We start from the raw sequence: 27,244 nt of genomic DNA on the forward strand, positions 1-27,244 counted from the left end.
TTATGCCATTGGCTTTTGTTTCTGTAGACCTTCACCTGTTATAAGACTACATTTTGCTTAACAATATCAGGGTATGACTTGTTGCTTCAAGTAGATTAATATTCCTTGGTTTTCCATTGCTGTTAAATACAAGGCTGTTACATACCATTCCCAAAGTGATCAGTTTTTTTATGTCATCACACCACCTAAAACATTTTAAAATGTAGTTCTGATTCATTACATTTTATCAGGGCTTTACAGTGACCATGGTTCATTTTAATATGATAATGTATTCAACCTTCTGTAGGTGGCATATGATATTTTCTGTCTGGGGACTGCTACACATTGCTAGTTTTACTTATGATGTGTATTTATGAATTACTTAAGTTCTGTTCTTGACAGTATTGTCCGTAATTTGATTGGTATCATTAAGTTGATCTAAGCTCCTGAGGATCATTGGGATAACTTTCTTATATTTTAGTTGATAGTTTATTTTTAATATATCTACATTTTGTACAGTAATATATGAGCATTCTTTAAACTTCTCTATAGAAATCTTTTGCAAACAATTATAAAATTATCACACAATGTTTTTTGAGGTAGATAAGGATTTCAACATAAGTTTAGACAAGAGACAAACAAGTCTCCCTTACATGTGTTTGTTGGCTAAAACATAATGTTCATCATTAGATGTGAAAAATTCAAATTGTAGTTCATGAGTAGTTCTAGACACCTAGTAGTCTTGTATAATAAAAAGGTGGAAAGTAATAGATGTAAATCACTGGTTCACTATACGTAAAATTGCCCTATAAAATAATTGGACTATTCTTAAATATAGAGTTCCAAGATTTTGTAATGGAACTGGCAAGTCTAAAGTCTAAGATTAGAATTTGACTCAAATATTTATATTTTTTTATTAATTCATAAAAATTATGTTTCAAATTCAGGAACAGTTAAACAGCAGTTAAGTTTTGTGGAGTTATATAATCTGTTTTAACATGATGCTCGGACAGTGTGGACTCGTAACTATTTTTCTTTTCAACATTTCTGTAGCATTCTTTAATTATTACCTTTAAATTTTTAATAGTTTGATGAATATAGATCTTAGCACATGATTACTAAATCTTACAAAAAGTAGAGCTGGGTGATAGTGGAGCTTGCTAATAAATTAGTCATACAGCTCATTAACCAGTTATTCTCACAAGGTGACTAAAATGATATTAAAAAAAATCAACTATTCGTACATGAGATGACAAAAAAATTACCTTATAATGGTGAACATTGAATTTTGAAACCCATGAAACCACAAACAGACCCATTGTGTAGCTTAGTATTAATCAACAAACAGACATATTACTTGGATAGTTGGAGTAATGAAAAACAGGAATAATTTAAAACACTAATTTTTCATTAGTTGATGTTTTTGTGACTACAGTGATTTCATTTTCATTGCTGAATAGTTGGAATTATTGGAAATGCTAATTTTGATTATTTATTTTACATGGCACTAACGAACGTAATCCATAATCACAGGCAGCCACTATTAACCTGCCTACTGTGTAGTATGCTCCATATTTATAAAAAGCAGTTGATGGGTCTTTAAGTGACAGTAAAATAACTTTAATATTTTATTTTTTATTTACTACCTTTATAAAGAGTTTGAAACAGGTATTCACCAATAAAGATTTGTTTTTTTCTCATAAGGCCTACATATTTATGTGTTGCAGACAAAGAATTTATAGCATTTTTTTTCTATCACCAATTTTAATTTAATTCAATTATTCAACACCAGCTGGAGTATCCATCTCCTGGGTGTAAAATCATGATTAATGAAGGGTTATCTTAGGACGTGAATAATTGCTTCCCTAATATGTAGTTGTTAACAAAATGCAAAGATGCCCATAAAAACTGCAAAACACAATGTGAAAGTGCAAATTTGCATGTATCTCAGCAAGAGCCAAACAAAACTTCAAGACACGTTTGGCAAATATTCATCAACAGAGGGATGTGCTGAAAACGCAAAAGTGAAAATTTTCATGTAATTATGCATGGATCTAATGAACCTCCATGCCAATTTTGTTTGTTGAAGATCCATTCACACCCTGCAAAGTAGTTATGTGGACATACAGCAGACAGTACTATTATCTTTAAATAGATAAGTAGTTACATGGACCTACAACAGACAGTACTATTATATATATATCTAGATAAGTAGTTACATGGACATACAACAGACAATACTATTATGTTTATATAGAGAGTAATTTGAATTGTTTACCTTTGTTGAGGGACATTCATGTTTTTATATCAGCAATGTAAAGTTCTCTTGACATATAATCCCTATTAAAATCCTTTATTACTTAAATAAATGTGGAATGATAACTTTACTTTTTTAGAAATGTTACATGTGTGCATTGTGTAGTGACCTGTTTAATTGTTTCACTGAATTAGTTCATTTGATGTTTTGAAGGTTGATACAGATGTGTGTGCTGGGACAAGTGAAATGGATCCAAACTTACAAGTCAAGACCACAAGTGTAGCAGATTCTGATAGAAGTAATGACAGTAATCACATAGCCAACATTTCTTGTCAAATGAAAGAAAAACTGCATCTACAGTCACAAGATCAGTCAGATAGTATATCAAGTAAAAATGAAGCAAGTTCTAAAGTTTCCACTGTTAATGGTTGTATTTCTGATGGTCTCTCATGTCACAAGTCACTGGACTCAGCATCCATCAACGGTCTAGCAAAACATGCTCTGGAGAAGCTAAGACAGTGTGATTACGTGTCGTGGGAAAATTGTGATGGCAGTGATATTTTCTGTTACAAGACTGACAAATTACATGAGAATCAAATTTTTCCACATGACAGTTCACAAAACGCTTTTGTAGAGGAGTGTTCACAAAAGTGTCAAACTACTTTAAACCAAAATTTTGTTTGTGGGGTACACAGTAAGCCAATCTTTGGACTAAGTTGCCAAACAAAGAGTGATGTAAACACTGCTTTAAGTACTTGTGATAGTGAAAGTATACATAAAGAGCAAGAAGTGAAAAATAAAACTGTTGAAATTTTTTCATTGAAAGGCAAACTGCAAGAGAGCTTAGTGTCAAAAGGATGTGAATGTACTTCAATATCTTACATTGGATATGAGTCTGAAGAACAGATGCCAGAAATAATCCAGCTCATTCAGAAGGACCTGTCGGAACCTTATTCAATTTATACTTATCGATACTTCATTCACAATTGGCCAAAGCTTTGTTTTTTGGTAAGGTAAAAAACATTTCCATACCATGTTGCTGTGTATGTATGTTAGAAAATGCTGAAGTATTACACTTTTGTTGGTTTTTTTTCTCATTTTATTCTACTGGTGTTTTAAATTTAAAGATCACTCTTCAGGATATATTTTTACTAGGAATGTATAATGAAAACATACAAAGATCATTTTTCCACTAAGCATGAATGATTTAGATTAAATACATATATTTTACAAATGTACAAACATATAATACATTTTATGTATGAATTAAATACATTAAAAATGCTCAAAAATAAATAAAATTAGTCACTATACTTTTCTTTTTTAAAAAAAATCTTAATCTAGTTATTTCTTCTCTTGTTATTATAGGAAATAAATGTATTTATTCTAGAATTTCATACTCTTTTGTTTTAAAAGTGTTTTTGTATTAGTAACTGTTTTCATGGTTTAACAGTTCTTATTGGCATTATACAATGTTACTTCTGTCGTCTTACCACTGTCTGTTTAAAGCGGTGTAAAAAAATTTATAAAATATTTTTAAAAAATATTTAGTGTTTCACATGTTTATAAGAGAGAACATGAAAATTTATTTCTTTTAGCATTTTGAATTTTCCCAAGATATATTCATTAAAATGTTTCCTGGCATATAGTGGACTCTTTTCTTTAAACATCTAACATTGAATTTATGTAAATTTATTACATTATCTGTTTTATCAGTATGGAATTCACCACAGTTTACACATTTTCAAAGATATATTCTTGGAATTACAACTAAATGAGATGTTAATAAAAAAAACATTTCTTGTTTCTTAGTTTTATTATAACCTAAATTATATAAGACATAGTTCTTTTATCACAACTGAAAATACCTTCTTTTGGTTTATTAAATAATCTATACAAATTTTTAGCATGTCTTAATAAAATTAAAAATATTATTATTTAATATATCTGTCAGTTTTTTACATATTATTTGTTTTGTTTACTAACAAATTAAATGCGTGTATAATTCATTGCAGTGGTGTGCAATAATTATATTTTCATTACTTGCTTAACAAAATGTTAAAAAAGAAAAGTAAGGCTTAAACTGCCTGTATTATTTTGCTATCATTATAGTTCAGGACTAGAGTAGTGGTTTTAGTTTGTTATATTTAGATCAGTTAGGATTGGCAACTTTAGTTTATCACTACTGATACAGTTAAAATTATGACATTAGGCTTAACTTGCTGTTGTTTTGAGACTGTAATACTAAGTTATGATAACATTTCACAGTTGTTAATTATTAGATTGAAATATACAATTATCACGAGCTTTCAGTAAGTAAGAAATATAATTTGCTTCTCTTGAGAGCTGAAATAATTGTTTCCATTCTTTTTAAGCTTCAGATAATTTAATACATTATTAAATTATTTAAATTAATAGCTTGTTATATGTAAAATTTTAGAAATACAGTTTGTATTATTGCAACAGTGCTGCAGAGTAATGGTGCCAGTACCAGGTAATAGGGTATTGTAGTGTTAATATGTAATCTGTTAATTAAATATACAGTTATTGATTGTGTTGATTAGAAATAGAGATTAAAGACTAGTTTGGAAACTTCAGTATGGCCATAGATAATTGAAAGATAAGTGACAGTGGAATTTGTAGGATATTATCAGTGTTTGAGAATTGTTGACATAATTACAATTTTCAAGAGGTTCAGAAAAACATCGCATAGTACACTTGAAGAGTTTGTTTGCTTGAGGATAAGTTAGAAACTGTTTTGAGGAAGATTGTTACGTTAGAGGAAGAAATTATAGATTAGGGACAGAAATAAATGAAATAGGATGAAAGGTATGGTAAAGGTTGCTTTCAGGGAGGTGACAGTGAGTGTGTTGAGTTTATCAGTGTGAAAAATACTTTATAAAGTTGAGGCTACAGAGGCATGTTTAGTAAGCATTCAGGTATCATTGTATAATAGACTTGAACCTTTGGCTGCTTGAAGAAAGAATTTTTTAGTCAAGTGTTTTAAGTAGTGGAAAGCATAGAAAAACTAGAATTAGAATTTGATTGCCAGGTGATAAAAGTACAGGATAGTATAGACTGTGTTGACAGTTTATTGGTTTTTAATAATATTCTCTTCTTGTAGTACATGTAGAAGTAAATGTTAGAAGTCATATATTGGAAGAGTAATTTTCAAATATAAATAATTTCTTCAGAGGTACAAGGAGAGAAGGTGTGTGTCCATTTTGAAAGTAGTGCTCCATAGGCAAGGTGTGATAATGAATTACTAAGTGTGATTCAAGGGTTAACTAAAAGATTGTCAGGCATATATTCAAAATGATAGATTACTGAACCTTTATGATGGTTTTCAGGTTAAGGGTAAACTTTGCTAAAGATGGACTTAAAAAGGTTAAGTAGTAGGATGTTTGATAGATGTTCTCTGAATATAATGCAAGTTAAATTTTCATAGTGGTGATAGACTTTAAAAATTTAAAATAGACAAACAGAAGTTTAGAAAAAGATTTAGAACCATAAGCTGAATAAAAGTTTTAAAATTATGTCTGTCAGATTAAATACACTGCTGGCCAAAATCTTAAGGCCAGTGAACATAAAGAAAAAAATATGCATTTTGCTTTGTTAGACTTTGAGTAGAGCTTCGAAAGATGACAATAAGAAACGGGAAAATAAAAATAAAAAACTTTTTTAGCATTTAATAGGGAAAATGTGAACACTATGAAATTAGTCTAAATACTAGCTGGTCAAAAGTTTAAGGCCGTACTGAAATGGAGCATTAATCGGTAAACACATAACGAAATTTAGTCATTTGTGTTCAAGCATTAGCATTGTCAACATCTCCCACTGATACCTCCTGTGTTACATTGGGTAAAAACATGGCAAAGGCTGAAAAGTTGACAGAGTTTGAACATGTCAGAATTGTCGAGCTGCAAAAGCAAGGTTTCTTTCAGCGTGCCATTGCTCGTGAGATTGGGCATAGTAAAACTGCTGTTGCAAATTTCTCAAAAGACCCTGAGGGATACGGAATGAGAATTTCAAGTGGTTGGCCCAAGAAAATTTTGCTGGCGTTGAGCAGGAGGATTCAACTGGTTGTTCGGCAAGACACCAGCCGATCATTGAACCAGATTAAGGCCCTTATGGATGCAGAATGTAGCTCAAGAACAATAAGATGGCACCTACAAGAGAAGGGCTTTAAAAACTGTAAATGTCTTCAAAGGCCATGCCTCCTTCTACACCGTGAAACAGCTCGGTTAAACTTTGCTGAGAAGTACCAAACATGGGATGTAGAAAAATGGAAGAAGGTTTTGTTCTCTGATGAGAAAAAAATTTAACTTGAATGGTCTAGATGGTTCCCAACATTACTGGCACGATAAGGATATCCCACCTGAGACATTTTCTGCACAACACAGTGGAGGAGGTTCCATCATGATCTGGGATGCTTTCTCCTTCCATGGAACAATGGAGCTTCAGGTTATACAGGGGCGTCAAACAGCAACTGGCTACATTGGCATGTTGGAGAGAGCATCCTTATTGACTGAAGACCTTCGCTTGTGTGGAAATGACTGGATTTTTCAGCAGGACAATGCTGCAATCCACAATGCCCACAGGACAAAGGACTTTTTCATGGCAAATAACATGATTCTTTTGGACCATCCAGCATGTTTGCCCAAACTGAATCTCATTGAAAATGTTTGGAGGTGGATGACAAGGGGAGTACATAGAAATGGATGTCAATTCCAAACAGTGCATGATCTTCGTGAAGCCATCTTCACCACTTGGAATAACATTCGATCCAGCCTTCTGCAAATGCTTACATCGACCATACCAAAGCGAATGTTTGAAGTTATTTGCAATGACGGTCGTGCATCTCACTAGTGAAACCTCTTGTTGGGCATTTTCCACCTTGTATAGGACTTCTTTTTGGTATGGTCTTAAATGTTTGACCAGCTGGTATTTAGGCTAATTTCATAGTGTTTACATTTTCCCTGTTAAATGCTAATCAAGTTTTTTATTTTCCCTTTTGTTATTGTCATCTTTTGAAGTTCTACTCAAATAAGTGGTTGAGTCTAATAATGCAAAATGCACATTTTGTCTTTATGTTCATTGGCCTTAAATTTTGGCCAGCAGTGTATGTATCATAGATTCAAGAATAAACTTAGTTGCTGTAATTTTAATATTAGGAAGAAAATGGATGAGTTTAGAGCTGTAGTTGAAGTATAAGAATTATTAAAATTAAGTTAAGTTTGGAGAATGGTGATGTTAAGAATTATTTTGAAACCCCAGGATATTTTTATTTAATAGTGATAGACATTTTAAAAGAGGGTGTGGGGTGACTTATAATACAAGGGATGAACTGCAATCTGTTGGTACTGAAGATATACAATAAAAAGTAGTAGTCAAAAGGCTGATTGTGTATGGGTTACAAATTACAGATGGGGACTTTGAGGGTAGAAAACTTTAAGTTGATAGTTGTAGACAACCACTTGATCCAACAGATAAAGTAAATGTGAAATTGTTGCTAATAAGAATATTGGTACAGTCATTTGGGAGACATTTTAAGAATCATTGATTGGTATTGTAAAGAGTCAACTAGTGAGGAAAAAAATACATTTCTTGAATTCATAAAGAATGTTTTATGTTCCAAATGATTAGAGGGGAAATAATTTTTTAGTTTTTAATCATTAACAAAGATATGGTTTCAAAAGATGAAATAGGGAAGCATACTGGAAATAAGCAATTATTGCTTAATAAGGATTGATTTTTCCTAATTTTCAGAAAACCAATTTGAGTGTATGAGATATGATTAGTGATTTGAGATATTGAGTTGAAAGCTGATGTGGAAAAGACTTGGTAAAATATTAGAAGTGATCTCTGCTTATCAGTAAGTGTGTTAATACCCATAACAGCCATTCTGAGATACATTAGAAGGGATTTGTATTTAAGATGGGCATGTTCTCAAAAATCAGGTACAGAAGTTATCAGAAGAAATCAAACTGAATTGGCTGCTAAAACATAATGAGAAAATCATGATAAATGTGGTAAGTGATGAACTATGAATTGACATAGAGCAAAAAAGATTTATGAAACTTAAGTAAAAATATGGATTTCTTGAAAAAAAATAACTTAGAAAACCCAAAGGAGCTTATAAAAAAATTTGATTAATAATTGACAGTAAGGGGTTTTTTCAAATAAAAAATGTTAAAGGTTAGTTAAAAGTTTAAAGTAGAGATTGGGCCCATAAAAATGCTTGTGATAAGGATTTTATTTTCTTTGAGCTTATAAGACTTTTTTTTTGAGAGAGAGAGAAAATTTTAATTTTCAACCTGCTCTCATACAACCCAAAATGCTTATCAAAATTTTAACAAGTCATACCAGTCTGTTTTATTCATATCACAAGAATAAACATTTCTACTAGTCACTTCAGTTTTGCATAACTTAAACTCATGGATATTTAAGGATAATTGGATAACACTTGTTTAAACTGATCGTCTTTCCCTGCATTATTTGCAGTTGAAGAACGGATGATGTCATACTATACCCATGCTTTGTCTTCCAATTGTTTGACTAGTGAGAATTGAGATTCTTACTTACATGAAGTAATTTTTGCATCATATACAGGAAACTACTGAAAATGTGGTAAACTGTAATATTAATAACAACATTGTTGCTGAAGTGGGAAAGTTTAACCATTCTTGTTGTGCAGTGATGATTCAAAAAACATATTCACCTGTTTATGCATACAATGCTGCACTAATTTCAACTCCTAAGATAGACAAGCATAATGGTAAAACAAATGATAAGCATGGCCAGATCAGTTTTTATTCATATTATGGGTAAGATTTGCTTCCTTTCTCTTTTTCCATATTTGGTCATTAGTCATTCTTTTGAGGATGTTGAGATATTACAGTATCACAAAATAAATTGATAAGTTAGACAAACATTTCCAAATGATATTTAATTATAGTAAGTGGGAGTTAATGCATTTAAGTTATCATAATTTGGTTCAAATATTTAATGTAAGTGGGAATCCAACTAACAGTGATCTTCAAGAAAAAAATCTTGTCATAATGGTTGATAAGTCACTCAAGCAATTTAAGCAGTTCTGTTGTACTAGTAGTAAAGCTAAAAGTAATAAATTGTGAGTCAGAAGAGCTAATTAACTCTAGACTGTACAGATCACTAGTTGGCCTCACTTAGAATACTGTATAGGGCTTTAGTCTTAATTTTGTGCAAAACTGCACAAGGGCTATCTGCTCTAGCCATTCCTAATTTAACAGTGTAAGACTAGAGGGAATGCAGCTAGTCATCATCATCCACTGCTAACTCTTGAGTTATTCTTTTACCAACAAACAGTGGGATTGACCATAATATTGTAATACTTCCATGACTTAAAGGGTGAGCATGTTTGGTGTGATAGGGACTGGAACCCACAAAATTAGATTATAAGTTGGCTTTCCTTACCACCAGGCTGGTTTTTGTCTCCTTACCTTTAAAAAGATAGTGACATAATAGAAAGAGTTCAGAGGTGGAGTACCAGGATGAATATGACAATGTAATGGTTATTTTGTAGACCAGTTAATCTTAATTTTCTCTTAAGAGCTGATCTTATTAAAATTTAGGTGATTATTTGGAAGACTGATAGGATAAGTACTTCCATTTTCATTGTCTATATTCTAAAAAATAATAGGATGAAAGTACACAAGTTTATTATTTGAAAAAAGCAGACCAGGCTCTACTTGAGACAGTTTCATTCTTCCAGAGTGGTGATTGATGTATCTAATAAGTTGCTCTTGGCAGTAGTAGAAATTGGCACTTCACAGGAATGTAAAAGGAGAATCAATGATTTGAAAAAAAAAAAAAAGGGGGTGGGTTTAAATTTTTATTTTTCTCAAAGTTAGTACCCAAGGGCAGTCTTTTTGAAGAACCAGATGGATCTTTATTATCAGTATATTGTCAGAAATATTACATTCTTTTAGTTATCTAATGGGAGGAATAAATGTTTGATGTTTTTAAAATTTCAATGAGATAATTGAGGTATTGTATTAGTTAATAAATTTTAAATTAACATTCTCAATGTTGATGTGAGAGGCTTAGCTTCATACTTATTAATCAGCAAGGAAATATACTGGATTATATAAGATTTTAGATAATAATGATAATAGTATTAAAACAAAAAGACAAAAATTTCACAGACATTTAAAAGAATTTGGAAACCAGTATCAGTAACACCTAAGCCATCTGAGTTAATTAAGCTGTTAATAGAGATTTCTAATAACTGGCTTCCCATTGTTGTTCAGTACTTTCTATTAAATTCTACTGTTCTGTTTATCATTTCTTATAATTTATTTGCTTTGTACATCTGTATATGTATTTCAACATTGTTTCTAACCGTTGGATAAATATAGGACTTTTTAGTGTGTTTTTTTTACATGTTTGTGTAATTTGTTGTTGTTTTTTTATTCTTTATCACTACTGCTGGTAATCTAGATCTTTTTCACTCCTAACTTCTTGAGATAATTTATGCCATTAGTATCTTATTGATGTAATACACAGACTGGCAAAGCATGACTTGTTGATTGATGGTTTGTTTAGTATTACTTCGTAAGACTGATAAATACTTTTCACACAGCAATCTTTAGTGGCCTTTTTGCATTTCTCCTTAGAATATTATAATATTTCACTATAAACTTTATGATTAATGCAATCTGATTATTCTCACACAAGACTTGCATATGTAGAATAATTAAGAATAGTAATAATCAGAAACAAATTTTGATTAGTTTATTATTTTCATAAATCATGATGTTAGATGGTTAGTCTGTTTGTTTGTTTGTTTTTGAATTTCGTGCAAAGCTACTTGAGGGCTATCTGCGCTAGCTGTCCCTAATCTTGCAGTGTAGGACTAGAGGGAAGGCAGCTAGTCATCACCACCCACTGCCAACTCTTGGGCTACTCTTTTACCAACAAATAGTGGGATTGACGGTCACATTATAACGCCCTCACAGCTGAAAAGGCAAGCATGTTTGGTGTGACAGGGATGCGAACCAGTGACCCTCAGATTACGAGTCGCATGCCTTAACACTCTTGGCCATGCCGGGCCATGGTTAGTCTGAACAAACGTGATTTAATCAAATGTAATAATAAGAAATCATTATAACAATATTTTAACTGCTTGGATAGTTGAAATAACTGAAAACTAATAATCAGAAACTTTAATTTTTATTAGTTGATTGCTTCCAAGATATTATAATTTTGATTATTTTACAGGATATTGAGTTAATCGCTGTGCTCTGTTCTACTGCACCATTTGCTGACTATTTTTGCAAGGCTTTTTATTTGTCATAGCTCATTTTGTGAAAATGTTTTATTGTCCAAGTTTTGGTTGAAAAATATTACCTTTTGGCCAATAAATGAAACCAGTAATTGTAAAAAAATAATGTTGAATACAGATACCTTGGAACTCACTGTATCTTAAATAAAAATGGCAGGTATAATGAGTAATTAGTATAGAATAAATTTGTTTCAGAATGGCTAGTATGGGTATTAACACTTATTGATAAGCAAAGAACAGCATTTCTCGTCATCAAGAGTAGAATAAATTATTTGAATAACACATCTGCAGTCTATAGTATCTCTGAGAAAAGAAGTAATTGTAGCTAGTAGGTTATATAATGTTCCTGAATAAGTATTATTTCAATATTTTTAATGGAGGTTTAATTTCAGTATTTTTTTAGTTAGTATAGGGCATTTTTAGGTTTCATTACTGTGTGTATATCTAAGCCTAAAGTTATTACATTAGGCTTGATACTAATCATAAGATCTTCAAACATTTTCAAGTGATTACTACAATAATTGGCTAAGCAAAAGAGTTAGATTATGCCATTCAAGGGCAGGAGTGGAGGATATAATGATATATCAAATGATATAGCATAGAGTGGTAGTAGAGTTAGTCTTTGTGGTGTACGTGAGACAAATGACAGGGAAGAGTTTCTTTTGGTGGTTATGATGGGAGAAGGATTTTAGGTGGAATTTGTTACACATCACTAGATGAAACTACTAAACTTATTGAGAAGCTCTACAGGAAGATTTGGCTCTCAGTATTGTTATAATTGTGGAAGGTTTTAATTTCAGGCTCATGGATTGGAAAATGTTAAGAGACAAATCATGAAAAGTATGGGTTTTCAGAAACTGTTCAGGAATGTTTTCTTGAACAGTTAGTTAGAGAGCCTATTAGGAATAATGCTATTTTAGATTTTGTGTTAGCTTGTAATAAGGAAATGGTTGATGGTGGATGGTGAGGAATATGTGGATGCAAGTGATCAGTTATATTGCTCAAATGGATTTGATGTTTTGCTGCTTGTGGAGATAAAGAATAATGAAATTTTGGTTTTAAATTTAAGAAACAACAATAAAATAACTATGTGCTGTGGATTGGGCAACTGAATTAGTTAGATTTTCTGATCAAATGTGGAAAAAAATTATAAATATAAAATGTAATGGTGTAAGATTTGGAAGGGTTATAAAAGATTAAGTTGGTTTTATGGGATATTAGAAAATTTAAAAAATATAGGAAAAAGGATTGACTGAAAATTTAAAAATTGGAAAGAATTTATTCAAATTTGTTAAGGGTAAATAAAATGTTAGGATGGGAGTAGGACCTTTAAGTAGTGGTACTGGAAGGCTAATATCAGATGAATGTGAAGTGATGAGTCAGTTGTATTAAGTTCTACTTTTTCATCAGTTTTTTTTTCATGAAAATTTAAGCAACATTTCTTAGTCTGGAACAAGGTTAAACTGGGTGATCACAATAATTGTGAACTTGTAAAAAAAAAAAAAGAGAGAGAGAGAGAGAGAGAGAGAGAGAGAAGGTTTAAAGAATGATAAATTATCTTGACTGGATATTATACACCCAGAGGTTTTGAAAGAGATTAAGGATTGTGTATGTGAACCAAAAGATTGAAAACTAGCTAATGTAACTCCTGTTTTCAAGGGAGGTTATAAAAATTGTCCTCGTAGTTATTTATCTCTTAGTCTTACATCAGCAGTGGGAAAAAGTTTTTTTAAAGTCTAATACCAGATGCTTAGCAAAGTCATTTAACAAAGTTTAAATCTTTCTTGAATAGCATGTCTTCATTTGGGGATAAATCTTGTCTTAATAATTTCTTGACATTTTTTGAAGAGGTTAATACTTATGTAGATGAGGGTGTGATGCCAAGTTGGTATTTTTGAATTTTTAGAAGGCATTTAATAAGGTTGAGATGTTTTTGTTTTTCTCTTTTTTTTTTGACTGGATCAACCTATACAGAACATAAAATATCTTTATATGATTATTTATTCTTGTGTAAACCTAACTACGATGTGCTGTAATTGTCTTACAGGTTGAGTTTAATTGTTTAATCAACAAACTTGTAAATAACCCTAACAAAAGAATCTGTACATAAGTTATGTTACAGCTGTATGTGGCTAATGAAATTGAAAGAAGCCATACATCTATTACATTATTCCCATTTTTATTTTCAGATGATAAAATATTAAGTTAGCAGAATGTGCCATCTTTGGTAGAGAAGAAGGTATTGAACACCTTGGGGAAAAAATGTTCTAAACTGCACTTTTAAGAAATTCAAGAAAAAGTTTGTTTTCCTGCACTGTTATTAATTTTGTGAGAACTTTCAAAGTTCCATTTCAGAAGAAAAAAATTCTCATAAAAAATGATCCTCTCTCCACACCACACAAATACTCATTTAACTCACAAACCACAAGGATCGTGTGAAGAAATATTTGCCAGTATGGTTGTTACCAATGTATTAATACATTTCTAATGCCAGTATATCATCTTATTTTATTTTCTTTCTACATAAGCAGTTCATAGAATTTATTTGACACTATGTACAAATTTTATATATAAATGTGTATGTATTCTGTCATTGTGTCTAATATTTTCATAATGGTATTTTGTTTCTTTCCCAGGCCATGGATGGGAAGAAATGTGTAGGTGCCATTGTTTGCAAGCTGGACGTTCACAAAAAGCTGATAAGAAGAGGCTATATTGCTATGTTAGCAGTGGATGAAAACTATAGGAAACAGAGAATAGGTATAGGTGAAAGAATCATGTTTTTAATCTTATAAAACATAAACACTTAATTATTAGGTGCAGTGTAACAAAATATAACTTATTCTGGTAAGTCCTCATGGAATAAATATAGAGTTTTGTGTAATTCTATGTTAGGTTTTGACATGTTAAAATTTTGCAGGTGTCATTATAAATGGTTTACTTATACATCTGTGTATATTTGTATGGATGGTTTACAAAGATTGAATGGTAATGAGGTTTTGATATGTTTTTCAAAGTTTGAATTAAACAACACAGAGACATTTAGTATTGATGAAAATGGTTTGCTATAACTATCAAAGGTAAAAAATACCAAGCAAGGTGAAAATTCATTTACAAGTAATAAAAAAAACTAATGAAATATGCCAATATTTTGCTGTAAAGTATTAAAAAAAAACCTTATTTAGATGAAGAAACAATAAAACATGAGTCTGGTAGCTGGTAGATCCCATCTATATTTTGACTTCTCTGCACCTGTGTCCCATACTGTTGATGACATTTCAGATGACTTGCTGGGGCAGCACAGTCTACTCCTAGATAGGAGTAGCTCTGAGATCTTGGACAGTTGTAGGAGTAAGTTGTCTATCTCAAACTGCTATTCATAACAAGGGAAACAATGGAAAGAAGGATCTCATCCATGTAACGTCAGGATCCTTCATACATGTACTATCTTAGACTGTGATTGAACCCTCAAGGCATCATGATAGACAGTGTTACAGGCTGATTATCATCCTCCTTTATATATCCAGACCACCACATGCTGATCACCTGAAGATACACAGAACCTGCTTTCATCTATGAACAGTAGGGGAGTCCATGGTTAAAGTGTCCAGGTGACATGTTATTAGGATAATGTCAATTTATTTGGTTTTCGGAGTTAGTATAAGGACTCTTAACTGGTATCCTGTACCTAAGGTGGATACTACAGCTATCTAAGGATTATGAAAATTAAAATATATTCATGAGTAAAATGGAAGTTGGTTTATTAATAACAGTGAATCAGTTGCAAAAGAATATGTGATCAACAATAAGAGAAGAACAATCAGTCATAAGAGAGGAAATGTTTTAAAGAAAATATGTTAATGTGTTTATTACTTTTTGCTTGAAGATTTAGTATTTCCTGCATATTATCTCTTAAGAAAACATTTTCATAAAAGAAAGGAAAAAATAATGTACAAGTGAGTTTTAGTGTCGTATATAAATGTTTAAAAATATGTATAGCCAGCCTTTTCATGTGCTTGTGAACACAAAATGTAAGATGCAATTTTTCATGGTAAAACTCAAGAACAGAATTTGAGCCTTGAAGTTGTAAACCTCCCTGAGTAGTATCCTACCATATGTATATCTGTTTCTGTTCTATCCAAAATTTTCAAATTTTTTCATCCATGAGCCATCCCTATCTATACAAACAAAGTGATTGCTAACAAGTTGCTTATGTCGTAATCAACCACGTACAAGTTAATTCACAAAGGTGTTGCTCTCCAGTAAGAAACCTTAAACTATGAATATGTAACCTGCTTTATAGAAATTTTGGTGAGAGAAAGGAAAACAGCAGAAAACTGAACAAAAAATACCTTACACATGACAGAGGAAGTTCATTGGATGTGGCCAGATACGTGTGAATGGTTGTGACAAAACAAATGGTAACTTGCTATCAATTACAGGATGATAAGGGTTTTCTATCTGAACAGTTCTTTGCAGGGTTTTTTATTTGTTGCAGGCTACTCATATACTGGGAAATCGTTACTTCATGTAGAGCTTAGTAAAGCAGAAATGAACTTTACTATTTAGAGACTGTATTTATGCCAGTTGTGTAGTAGGAAATCCGTGCACTGTACAATCAGGATCCAAAGAAATTATTGCTATTTCACTGAAGAATTTGAAGTCATGTTTTAATGTACTAAGTGTATTTTCAAAAAAACATGGCAAGTTTTTTAGTAAATATTACAAGTGTCTAGAACACAAAAATATTTTTAATAAAGTATTTGTATTAACAATTTGTGAATTTATGAAATCTTTATTGATTATGGGTGATTAAAAGGTGTTTTATATAAAAATAAAAATACCTTTCATCTTAGTTATGTTATTTCATTGGCATTACTTCTAGAATGTCTTAAATGAACATTGTTGTTGTTGTTTTTTCATTAGGACTTTGCTCCTTGTTTTCTCTACCCTTAAACTAACTATGGTGCAATCATCAGTACACAGTGAAATGCAAATTTGAAAAATGTAAAATTAAAAGTACTTTTTTTTTAATTGACTGCATATATTAACAGATAATCACAGTTATTTATCGTGACAGTTTCAGATGTCTAACACTTTCATAACTGCTTTCAATTAATTTTATTGTTTTATTATTCTTTGAACCATGTTAAACTAAATAATAAAACAATAAAATCATTAGCAAAAGCTAATGATAAACAACCTGTCATGTCATTCAGTAACAGCCTGTACAGATTCCTTGAAGAGACATTGGTCTATTTGCTGTGTCCACTGCAGGGAATCAAACTTGTATTTTAGTGTTGTAAATCCCTAAACTTGTCATACTCTCACTGGGGAACAAAAGTGAGTAGATGAAACTATTTATTGTAGTGCACATTTTTCAGTTCTGATTTGGACACTATAAACTATTAAACTCTCTAGTTGCCCACCCAATTCCCCACATTTAATTTTATCAGTTCATAATATGGATGTTAATGTAAGTTATTTTCTTTGGTATGGTAAACTTAATGATGTTGAGTACACATGTTTTTAATACCCTTAGCATCTGAGGTTACTGTGACTATTATACAAATATTGGTCATATCTGAAGGCTTGTACTATCAGATATTATGCTTTGATGTTTTGTCACATTTTTGTTTCTAGTTACATTTTGCTTAGTTGTTCAGTTATTGAATTCTTGTTTTAATGTATCAATTTGTGTTTCAATGATTAATCATCTTGCTTACTTGTCATAGGTAGCAAAGGGCAAAGAAGAAAAATAAATTTTGGTGTATATGTGAGTTTATACTTAAATAAATGTTTCTTATCACCAAGATGGCAATTTGAAATTTAGTTTGTTTTTATTATGATTACTTAATTAACATTTCTGATTTTAGGCTCAAATCTGGTACTAAAGGCAATTCGAGCCATGGTAGCAGATGAAGCTGATGAGGTTAGTATACACAAACATGTACGTGAATATATTTAATATCAAAGTACAGATTTGTTTCACTTTTTATAAGTTGTGTATGTAACCTTGTTTGGAAGGAAACCATAAGTTGTTTGACTAATTTCTGTTTATATTAATGATTGAAAAACATCTATAAGGATAATCAACAATAGTTTAATTCAAGTTGTAACTGTTTTGAAGTTAGTTTTAATTCAAGTTGTAACTGTTTTGAAGTTAGTTTTAATTCAAGTTGTAACTGTTTTGAAGCTAGTTATCTAGTGTAAGATTTTTATGGCTTATCTGAAGAGTAGTATTTCATATAATATTTGAATAACAGTAATTTATCTTAATTTATATTGCTTCACTGACATAGAATCACACATTTGTTTTATATAGTAATACAATTAATGGATAGAATAATTTATCATTATCAACTATAAGAGAAATGATAGATTTGTATCATTAAGAATTGTGAGAAAAATAGTATAGCTGTCTGACTGTCATTATAAATTACAGAATTAGTAGAAACGAAAGAGATGCCTGTTGTTGTGGAAATGGCAGAATAGTTGCCTGGCTGTTATTATAAGTTACATGAGAAACAAAATAGCTACGTATCATTGTAATGTATGTGAGAAACAAAATAGCTACATATCATTATAAGTTATGTGAGAAACAAAATAGCTACATATCATTATAAGTTATGTGAGAAACAAAATAGCTACATATCATTATAAGTTATGTGAGAAACAAAATAGCTACATATCATTGTAATTTATGTGAGAAACAAAATAGCTACATATCATTGTAATTTATGTGAGAAACAAAATAGCTACATACCATTGTAATTTATGTGAGAAAATAGCTACATACCATTGTAATTTATGTGAGAAAATAGCTACATACCATTGTAATTTATGTGAGAAAATAGCTACATACCATTGTAAGTTATGTGAGAAACAAAATAGTTACATATCATTGTAATGTATGTGAGAAACAAAATAGCTACATATCATTATAAGTTATGTGAGAAACAAAATAGCTACATATCATTATAAGTTATGTGAGAAACAAAATAGCTACATATCATTGTAATTTATGTGAGAAACAAAATAGCTACATATCATTATAAGTTATGTGAGAAACAAAATAGCTACATATCATTGTAATTTATGTGAGAAACAAAATAGCTACATATCATTGTAACTTATGTGAGAAACAAAATAGCTACATACCATTGTAAGTTATGAGAGAAACAGAGTAGCTGCCTGATTGTTGTTATGAATTACTAGGAGAATATCAATTGGTAATGAATTATAATTCAACTTTGGTTTAAGTTTTTTGATGATTTAAGATTCTTTACTCTTACATCTTGCTCATTGTTGAAACTACATATTATTTAAGTGTTTTTTTAGTCTGCAGTCCTATCATATTATTGATTTAGATATTTTAGATACTTTTTAATATGCGTTGGTCTGAACAAGAAGTATTTGATCTCATATAATCTCTTCCTCATTCAGAACAAACATATCAATAACAGAACTGGGTGATTAATTCAAATACATCGATTAGCAACTCTTAAAATAATTGACTGACTGAAATTATTATCATATTGATTAAAATTGCAGAATCAAATATGTTAATATCTATCAACAAAAATTCAATAGTTATATTGGTATTTTGAAGATTAGTAGGAAAAACTCCATAAAACTACTATTTGTTACATTTTAAGCTTGTTACAAGGTCTGTAGTACATCGTATGTATGGTACACTTTTATGTAAAACAATTTAGTACTTAAAATAGTAACCAAATTTAAAATATTTGTACTTGGATTTTCATATTTTGTTTTTCTAATGAATTTTTTGGGTCAGATTTTAAGTCAATTTTAACTTCAATTTTAGAGTTGTAACACAAATGTTTTAGACTCGGTTGTTTGTGATTTGTCTGACATTTATTTATTGTAATTGGTAAAGAAAAATTATCTAAATTTTAATTTCTGCAAGAAGTTTCACATTTAAACAGCTCTATTGTGTATTGTTTATAATTTTTCTGCCCATCCCAAAAAATAGTTTTTCCTTGAGAAACCATCATTCGTTCTCAGTTTTAATGCATTTTGCTTATATTTTGTTCAGGCTTTGGTTGACCCCCTTTTTTAATATTGCATCTAGTGGTTTGATCATACCTTAATGAAACTCAGCTTTGTAAACAGTCAGAAAGGAAGTTTAAATATTATTAAATAGAACAAGAATTATAGTTTTCACTTATATCTGAGTAAATAAAGTTGATTTTGTGGGAAAATATCTAGTCTGTGCTACTGTGTAGTTGACCAAAGGCATTCAGGTGGAAGTTTTGAAGATAAGACAGAGCTGGAAATGTTTCCATAGTTCTCTGAATGCTATTTTCAGTATGTGAAAGTGTTTGTATGTTTAATTATATCTGAATTGTGTTAGAGAAGCTTAATTATTTTTAGTGAGCATGGCAGGTGAGAACAAAATAACCTGCAGACTTAACTCTTTATTTATTTAATATAATTATTTTTATTCATTTCAAAAAAACGTACATGAGTAAACTGATTAATTAGCTATTTAATTGTTTCTAATTTCAATTATGATTTAAATGAGAATATTACTTCTACAGGGTCGTCAAAATTATTCTGTTTCAAGAGTAAATTAAACCAAAACTAAGAGTAACGAATATTTCTATTTCTCGCTTTTCATGTTCATATGGCATGATTTGTGGAATGTACAGATTTTATTGGCTTTGTGACAGTAGAAATTGGAAACTGTGACATCATCTTAACATCTACTGACTGATAGCATACTACTGTATAGAGGTGCAAGTGTTTAAAAAGGTGTGACCCCTCTAGATGGCTTTCAACCCCATTTCGGGGACACTACCATTATCAACAATACTAAAAGTTGATTTAAAAATTTATTTTATACAAGATTAGAGATGGATTACTGCATAGTTTAAAAACAAGGAAATTAGTGACTAAGTTTAAATTGACAACAGTGATTCACCAAGTACAAAATATTTAGATTATTTTGAAAACAATTTGTGAAAAGGATTTAGATAAAGCATAACCTTTTTCAACCAAATGTGGTTTTAAATGAGGATCACCAGAAGATGTCTGTTATACTAATAAGGGTAGTTAAAAAAAAATTAATTTAAAAGAAAACCTGAAAATATGAAGATTAACTTTATAAAAATAATTAGTTATTTGAAGGTAACTGATTAATGAGCCTGACAATTACCTACAATGTAAGTAGGTAATGCAACAGTTGTAAATATTGTTTACAATAGTTCAAATAGTGGATGAAATTGCTTTAAATTTGACATGAACTGGTTCTAAAAGTATGTAGTTTCAGAAAATTTGATTTTTTTTCTACTATTTATAACAAAACTTGTTATTTAGTGTAGTTATATATACTTATACACTAAATAATTTAGATGCACTGTGATTTTAAGTGTAAAAATACTATTTTTTTTTATCTTACAGTTTTCACATTTCATTTACAAGACCTTTAGAACCTTCTGAATTAGTATCTAAAGTTTTTAAGATAAATAATTATATTTCATTTTCCCTTTTCTCTACCATATTCTATTTGATGATAATAACTACAGTGTAATAAAAAGTTTAAAAGTAGGAAATTAAAATGCATGCATATCTTTTAGCTTTTTGTAACATTCTTTGAAACTTTTAATATGTGTAATTTCACATCTTTATCTCTTTTCAATTATAGTTTATTTGTTTTTAATTTTTCTTTCCAGTTCTTTATCTTTTATTCTTTTTGCTTGTATGTGAACGTATCCCTGCAGTGTTATTTTGTTATTAATGTTTGTGCACAGTTTTTTCACTGACCAAGATGAAAGGAGTAAAGAAACATTAGTAATTATGAATTACAATATAATGGAATAGTTTGCTTAGTATTATTATGAATTATAAGGGAAAGAGAATAGCTGTTTCTTGATGACGAGAAACCCACTTGAAATAAAAATGGATCTCAGAAAGGCTGGTATGAGTATTAACACTTTTATTGATAAGGAGAGAACAACGATTCGACCTTCCTAGGTCATCTTCAGATTAAGTACACCCCCTACAATCCTGTACTTTATTATACTCTCATCCCCAAGACGTGTCCATCAACGGTCACATTCAAACACTTTCTTTCTTAACCTGAAGATGACCTAGGAAGGTTGAAACGTTGTTTTCTGCTTATCAGTAAAAGTGTTAATACACATACCAGCTGTTCTGAGATACAGAATAGCTGTTTGATGTCATTAGGAATTACTAGGGAAACAGAATAGTTGCTTGAATGTTATGAGTTACTAAGGTAGCAGAACAGTTGCTTGAATGTCATTATGAATTACAAGAGAAACAGAATAGCTGCCTGAATGTTATTATGTAGGAGTTTTTATTTGTCTCTGCTGGTTCAAGTATTGTCTTGAATAGCAAAATATATTGATCTACACAAAATATGCTAGTTTTAAAGTTTAGAATGATCACAACGTTCATAAATTTATATCACTGTATTGTGTTAATGACAAATGATTAAGCAATTCTTGAATGAGATACTAGGCTAATGTTGTAATTTCTCATATTAATGTTGCTTAAAGATATATTTTTCAAATTATATATTGAACTTCTTAAGGTAGGTGAAGAACAAATGGGAATCACCTAATCCAAGAGTTACACATCTTGAGATTGGGAAGGACCTTGTGCTTTTCCACTCACAAAGAAAATTTACGATGTGTTCTTGTTCTGTGATAAGAATTTTCACATTACACGTAGTTATTGATATTACATTATTTTTAAATGAACTTTTATTTGCAGGTTGTCCTAGAGACAGAAATCACCAACAAACCAGCTTTACGACTTTATGAAAACTTGGGCTTTGTTTGTGACAAACGACTTTTTAGATATTATTTGAATGGAGTAGATGCACTTCGACTCAAACTATGGCTTCGGTGAAAGTCTGGACTCTTCTCCTGTTTGTTACTTCTTTCACAAGGAACACGAAAAAAAATTTTGGTTGTCTGTGCAAATGCAAACTGCAACGAAATTAGAAAATCTCATCACTTTGAATATTGTTCCCCAAGTTGTGTTTAATCCTGGCTTGTCTCGTGTGACAGTTTACAAGGAATTTTGTTTCTCTATCACAGTAGTTTTAAAATGTATCTTTGCCTAGTGGGGTTGGGGGATATTCAGGCAAAGTTGTATAGCATTAAAAAAAACAACAGTGCAGAGGCTGATGTTGTTTTAATGTAACTGTGTAAATTGTAGGGTTCTTGTTCAAACATTTGTAGTTTTTGCAATTAAAAGTTAGATAGACAACATGTAACCTGAATAAATAAACCTTAGTTTTTATTTAAAAAAATTAAAAGTTCTTTGCAAAAGTAGGTAAGCGATTATATAAATGTATTTTCTAGTATGAATCTTGAGTGACTGTGTAAAAAGTGTAAGAAGTGGACTTATTGGTAAAAATATTAATTCTAATGAAATAGCATTGTTTGTGTTTGAAATGTTTTGTTATATCATTAAATTTTTATATGAATATAACTAATCAGCAGTTAAGAATGAACTTTATATGAATAAAATTAAACTTGACTGCATATATACACTTTATATTGGTGTTTTAGTCAAAATGTGTCATTTAAAATTATAGATAAAACAGAAGTATTAAGTTTGGAAAGAAATGTATCTAATAGCCATACATTTAAAATAATTAGAATATGGGTTATTATATTAGAGACCTGTTTATTAGTATTTGCAGTATTAGTCCTTAATTTTTTTACAGAATTATAACAATGTTTCTGGATTGACGACAGCTACAATCATTTTAACAAACAACGTTTTTTAATTAAATTTAAGTACTGAGAAAATCAAAGCTTGCATCCACTGGAAGAAGTGGTAAGTTTGAATAAATTTTTACGTGTTAAATTCATAAATTATTATAAGTGAAATTTCAATAAGTAAAATATAAATACACTGCAATGTTTAAGAGTAATTCTTGTTTTGTTAAATTCTATTAAATTAATCCAGCAACATATTTTTCATAATAAGTGAGCTTTCACAATGCAGTAACAAATATCAATTAATTTTGAAACAAGGAATTTTATAATAGTTTATATATATAACATAAGTTAAAAAACATGCTCGGCTGCTTTTAAAAACATAGATATGTGCACCACTATACTTGTTTTTGCTATACTCTGAGGTAAATACTTTCTTCTCTTACAATGTGCAGTTGATACAGAGAACTCAACTCTTTTTTTCTTTGTTTAGTCTCTCAAAAAGGTATTAAAGTCAATTTAACATAATGTTTTGATCTGTTGGCCCATCCTCTAAACTAATATAAACGTGAAATATTGAACCCAGCTCTTATCATTCATATACTTATCAACCTTCTCTTAAACTTACTGCCTCTACATCTGAAAGCAACCTATTCCAAATGTCGGTCACCCTGTTAGTGAAATAAAACTGCCTTAGCACCTACAAACCCAAATTTTATATTTGTTTCCCCAAGTCCTACTATTCTCATTGTTAAGATAATCAACACTATTAATTCCCTTTACAAATCTTATCTACTTCAGATATATCATTATTAACTCTGTTTTTTCCTCAATATGAGATATTTAAACTTCTCCTCGTGTGACAAACTCTTCAACCCAGGCTCTATTCCAGTAACCCTTCTCTGAACCTTTTCCAACAATTTAATGTTCTACCTGAGGTAAGGAGTGCATGATTGAACACAATATTCCAAATATGGCCTAACCAGTGACCTGTACAATGATATTATAACCTATTTAGACTTGTATTCAATATTTCTGTTGATACAACCTAAAATCCTATTTGTCCCTAACATTGGCAACAGCTTGGATGGCTTTAGAAACTAATTGACTGATGCACCAATATTCCTTTCCTTCAAGAGACTATCAAGGTTATTTCCACCAAAAATATGATTACTCACATGTATTATCTTGTGTTTATCATAATTAAAACCCATCTGCCATTTATTTATCAAACTTAGTAAGTGATCTAAATCCTTTTGTAAATCAGCAGCATCATCCTCTTCACAGCTAGCAACACCCAAGACCTTAATATTATCTGTAAATTTAAGTAATTTATTGACTGTTACTTCAACTATGTCATTGATGTAAATCAAAAAGAACAAAGGTCCTAAGATCAGGCCTTGAGTTACACCATTTCTAATGTTAATTGAGTTTGATTGAACTCCATTTATAACAACCTGCTTTCTTCCATCCATTTTGCTAACTTATCCACCACACCTATAGAGACAGTTTGTTTTACAAGCCTTTTATGTGGCACTTTGTCAAATGCTTTCTGAAAATCCATATACACCAACTCTACTCTTTCATTCATTTATGTCAGCAGTAACCTTTTCGAAGTATGTCAAAAGATTTGTAAAAGGAAGATTCTCCCTTAGAGAAACCATATTAACTATCCAATGAAATTCTAAACATTGTTAAATGACTTTGCAAAGTATCTTTTAACAGACTTTCCACCAACTAATATAAGATTAATGGGTCTATAATTGCTAGAACAGTTTTTATCACCTCTCTTGAAAAGGAGTTACATCAGCTTGCTAACAATTTTCTAGCACCAACCCACTATTCAAGAACTGACAAAGAATAGTAGCAAGCATCTAATCTTTAACCTCCTTCAAAACTTATGGGTAAATATTATGTGGACCACAAGTCTTACTGTTTTTTAAACTTTCTACTTTTTTCTTAACCAGCTCAAAATTAATGCAGTCATCTTGTTTGATCTCATTTCCATTTATCAACTGTTTAAAATGTGGAATACTGCTTAAATCTTGATTAGTTAAAACAGAAGAAAAAGCAAAATTGAATAACCCAGCCACATTAACCATCGCATACTAGCCTTCCTTTATAATACTTTAAGAGTCCTACACCCATTCTAATATTTTGTTTACCCTTAGTGCATTTAAAGAAGTCCTTATTAATTTTTACATTTTCAGACTTCTTCATATGTCCTTTTTGAAGTCCTAATTTTCTGTTTCACCAACTTTCTTGATCTGCTGTCATTTAAAATTCATTAAATTTGTGATGTTTCTTTAAATTTATCTCTTGTACACTTTGTGAGCCAACCTGTGTTTTTACTTGCATCTGCCCTTTTCCTTTTATATTTTTGCCTCGAACACTTAAAAATTTATTTTAAAAATGTTTCCATATCTTAGGTTGATTTCTTTTAAACAATTAAATATTTGGTGCTTCAATTGTTTCTGAGACCTTTTATTTGTTATTTGTACATACAAACATGTACTACATCATTTTGTAATTAAAAGTAATAATACACAGTATCCACAAAGTCTTATCTTTTCAAACAAAACTTGTGTGATCTGTGAACATAAGATTTGTGTGGCATGTATTACACTTTGTCGTGCCTTCACTGTCATTCAAGGTATAGCTTAGATCAATTTGATGGCTCTTCACATATGCAATTTGTAGTACATCTATTATTAGTCCATCTATAACTTTTTGAATTCACTGCATAAATGTGGTTTTGTATAGTCAGAACAAATCCAATTTACCCAAAATTGTCCTGAGAGTTTGTGGGGCATTTAAAAACAAACAAAAAAAAACGTACTTTATGATGCATTAGAAACCACACCTAGAAAATCTTAAATGTGAAAAGCCAAAGAGGCAGAAACAGAATAAAAAGAATACTGTTAATTTCAGGATATGTACCTACTACCTGGTGAAAGTTCAGAGCCATTAGGCAATGTAATTTGGGAGTTGTAGCCTTGTTATGGACTGTGTTGGTTTGTAAATACAATGATACTATTTTTGCACCAAAATCAATTGTATGTCTATAATTGGGCTAAGTACAACTAAGTGGTTAGCACGCTGGACTGTGGTTCATGTCCTGTTACTTATAGAATAATAATAATAAAAAACTTTGTGGCCATGGGTGCATTGTGAGAATGACAGTTGACTCCATCTATTTAGTTTAATAAGAGTTGGTAATGGTTAGCATTGACTAGCTGCCTTGCTGTAATTTAAAACTTCTAAATATACAGAGGGCCCTAAAGTAACTTGCTTTGCACAGCAAACAATTATTTATAGGTTCACATGTTGATTACAGGACCTTTTATAGCATGAATCACAAACACTGTTGGGCTGTTATTGAAATTCATAATTGTCTCTATCATAATATTGTACTCTCTCTTTGTCGTGTGTTCATTACTATCTGAAAACTAGAAGTCAGCAAAAAATATATCTTAATTTAAAAAAACTGTGCCTAATTAATGAGAAAAAATTGCCTTCAACAACAACAACAAATCATTGTTAGTTACCTAATCATCTGGTGGTGTATTGATGAAATATTTTACAAGTAGTGATATGACACAAATACTAAACTTGTGTGGTTATGTATTCAATATGAATTTCACTGCATATTTTTTTAAAAAAAAGACTACAAATGTAATGGAGTTATGAAAGCAAGGTTTTCTTGGCTCCATTTGGTTGGTGTAATTATTATAAATTTCCAATGGTTCAATATTCTCAAGTAATACTTTAGTTTCTGTAGTTCAAAAATGAAAGATATCAGTTCATCTTGAAACTGGATAGATATGAAAGTTGTGGTAGAATTTTTTAAATTTCTAAATACTAATTTCTCTTCTTTCATATTCTATGCTTTAATTGATTTGAAATTAAATGGTAAAATCTACTGATAAAGGGGGTAAAAATTCTTGTGTATCATATGAAGTA

General features: G+C 30.5%; 1 protein-coding gene across 1 annotated transcript; it reads left to right on the forward strand.

Moving 5' to 3' along the window:
• The first annotated feature begins 49 nt into the window (after window positions 1-49).
• Window positions 50-25,833, forward strand: LOC143226571 (uncharacterized). The gene is made up of 5 exons (XM_076457719.1): window positions 50-71; window positions 2,450-3,244; window positions 14,198-14,321; window positions 17,438-17,493; window positions 22,323-25,833. The coding sequence occupies exons 2-5, from the start codon at window positions 2,483-2,485 to the stop codon at window positions 22,458-22,460; spliced, it is 1,080 nt and encodes a 359-aa protein (XP_076313834.1). The 5' UTR covers window positions 50-71; window positions 2,450-2,482; the 3' UTR covers window positions 22,461-25,833.
• Window positions 25,834-27,244: the final 1,411 nt, after the last annotated feature.

This window comes from Tachypleus tridentatus, chromosome 9 (assembly GCF_004210375.1).
Source record: "Tachypleus tridentatus isolate NWPU-2018 chromosome 9, ASM421037v1, whole genome shotgun sequence".
Classification (NCBI taxonomy): Eukaryota; Metazoa; Arthropoda; class Merostomata; order Xiphosura; family Limulidae; genus Tachypleus; species Tachypleus tridentatus.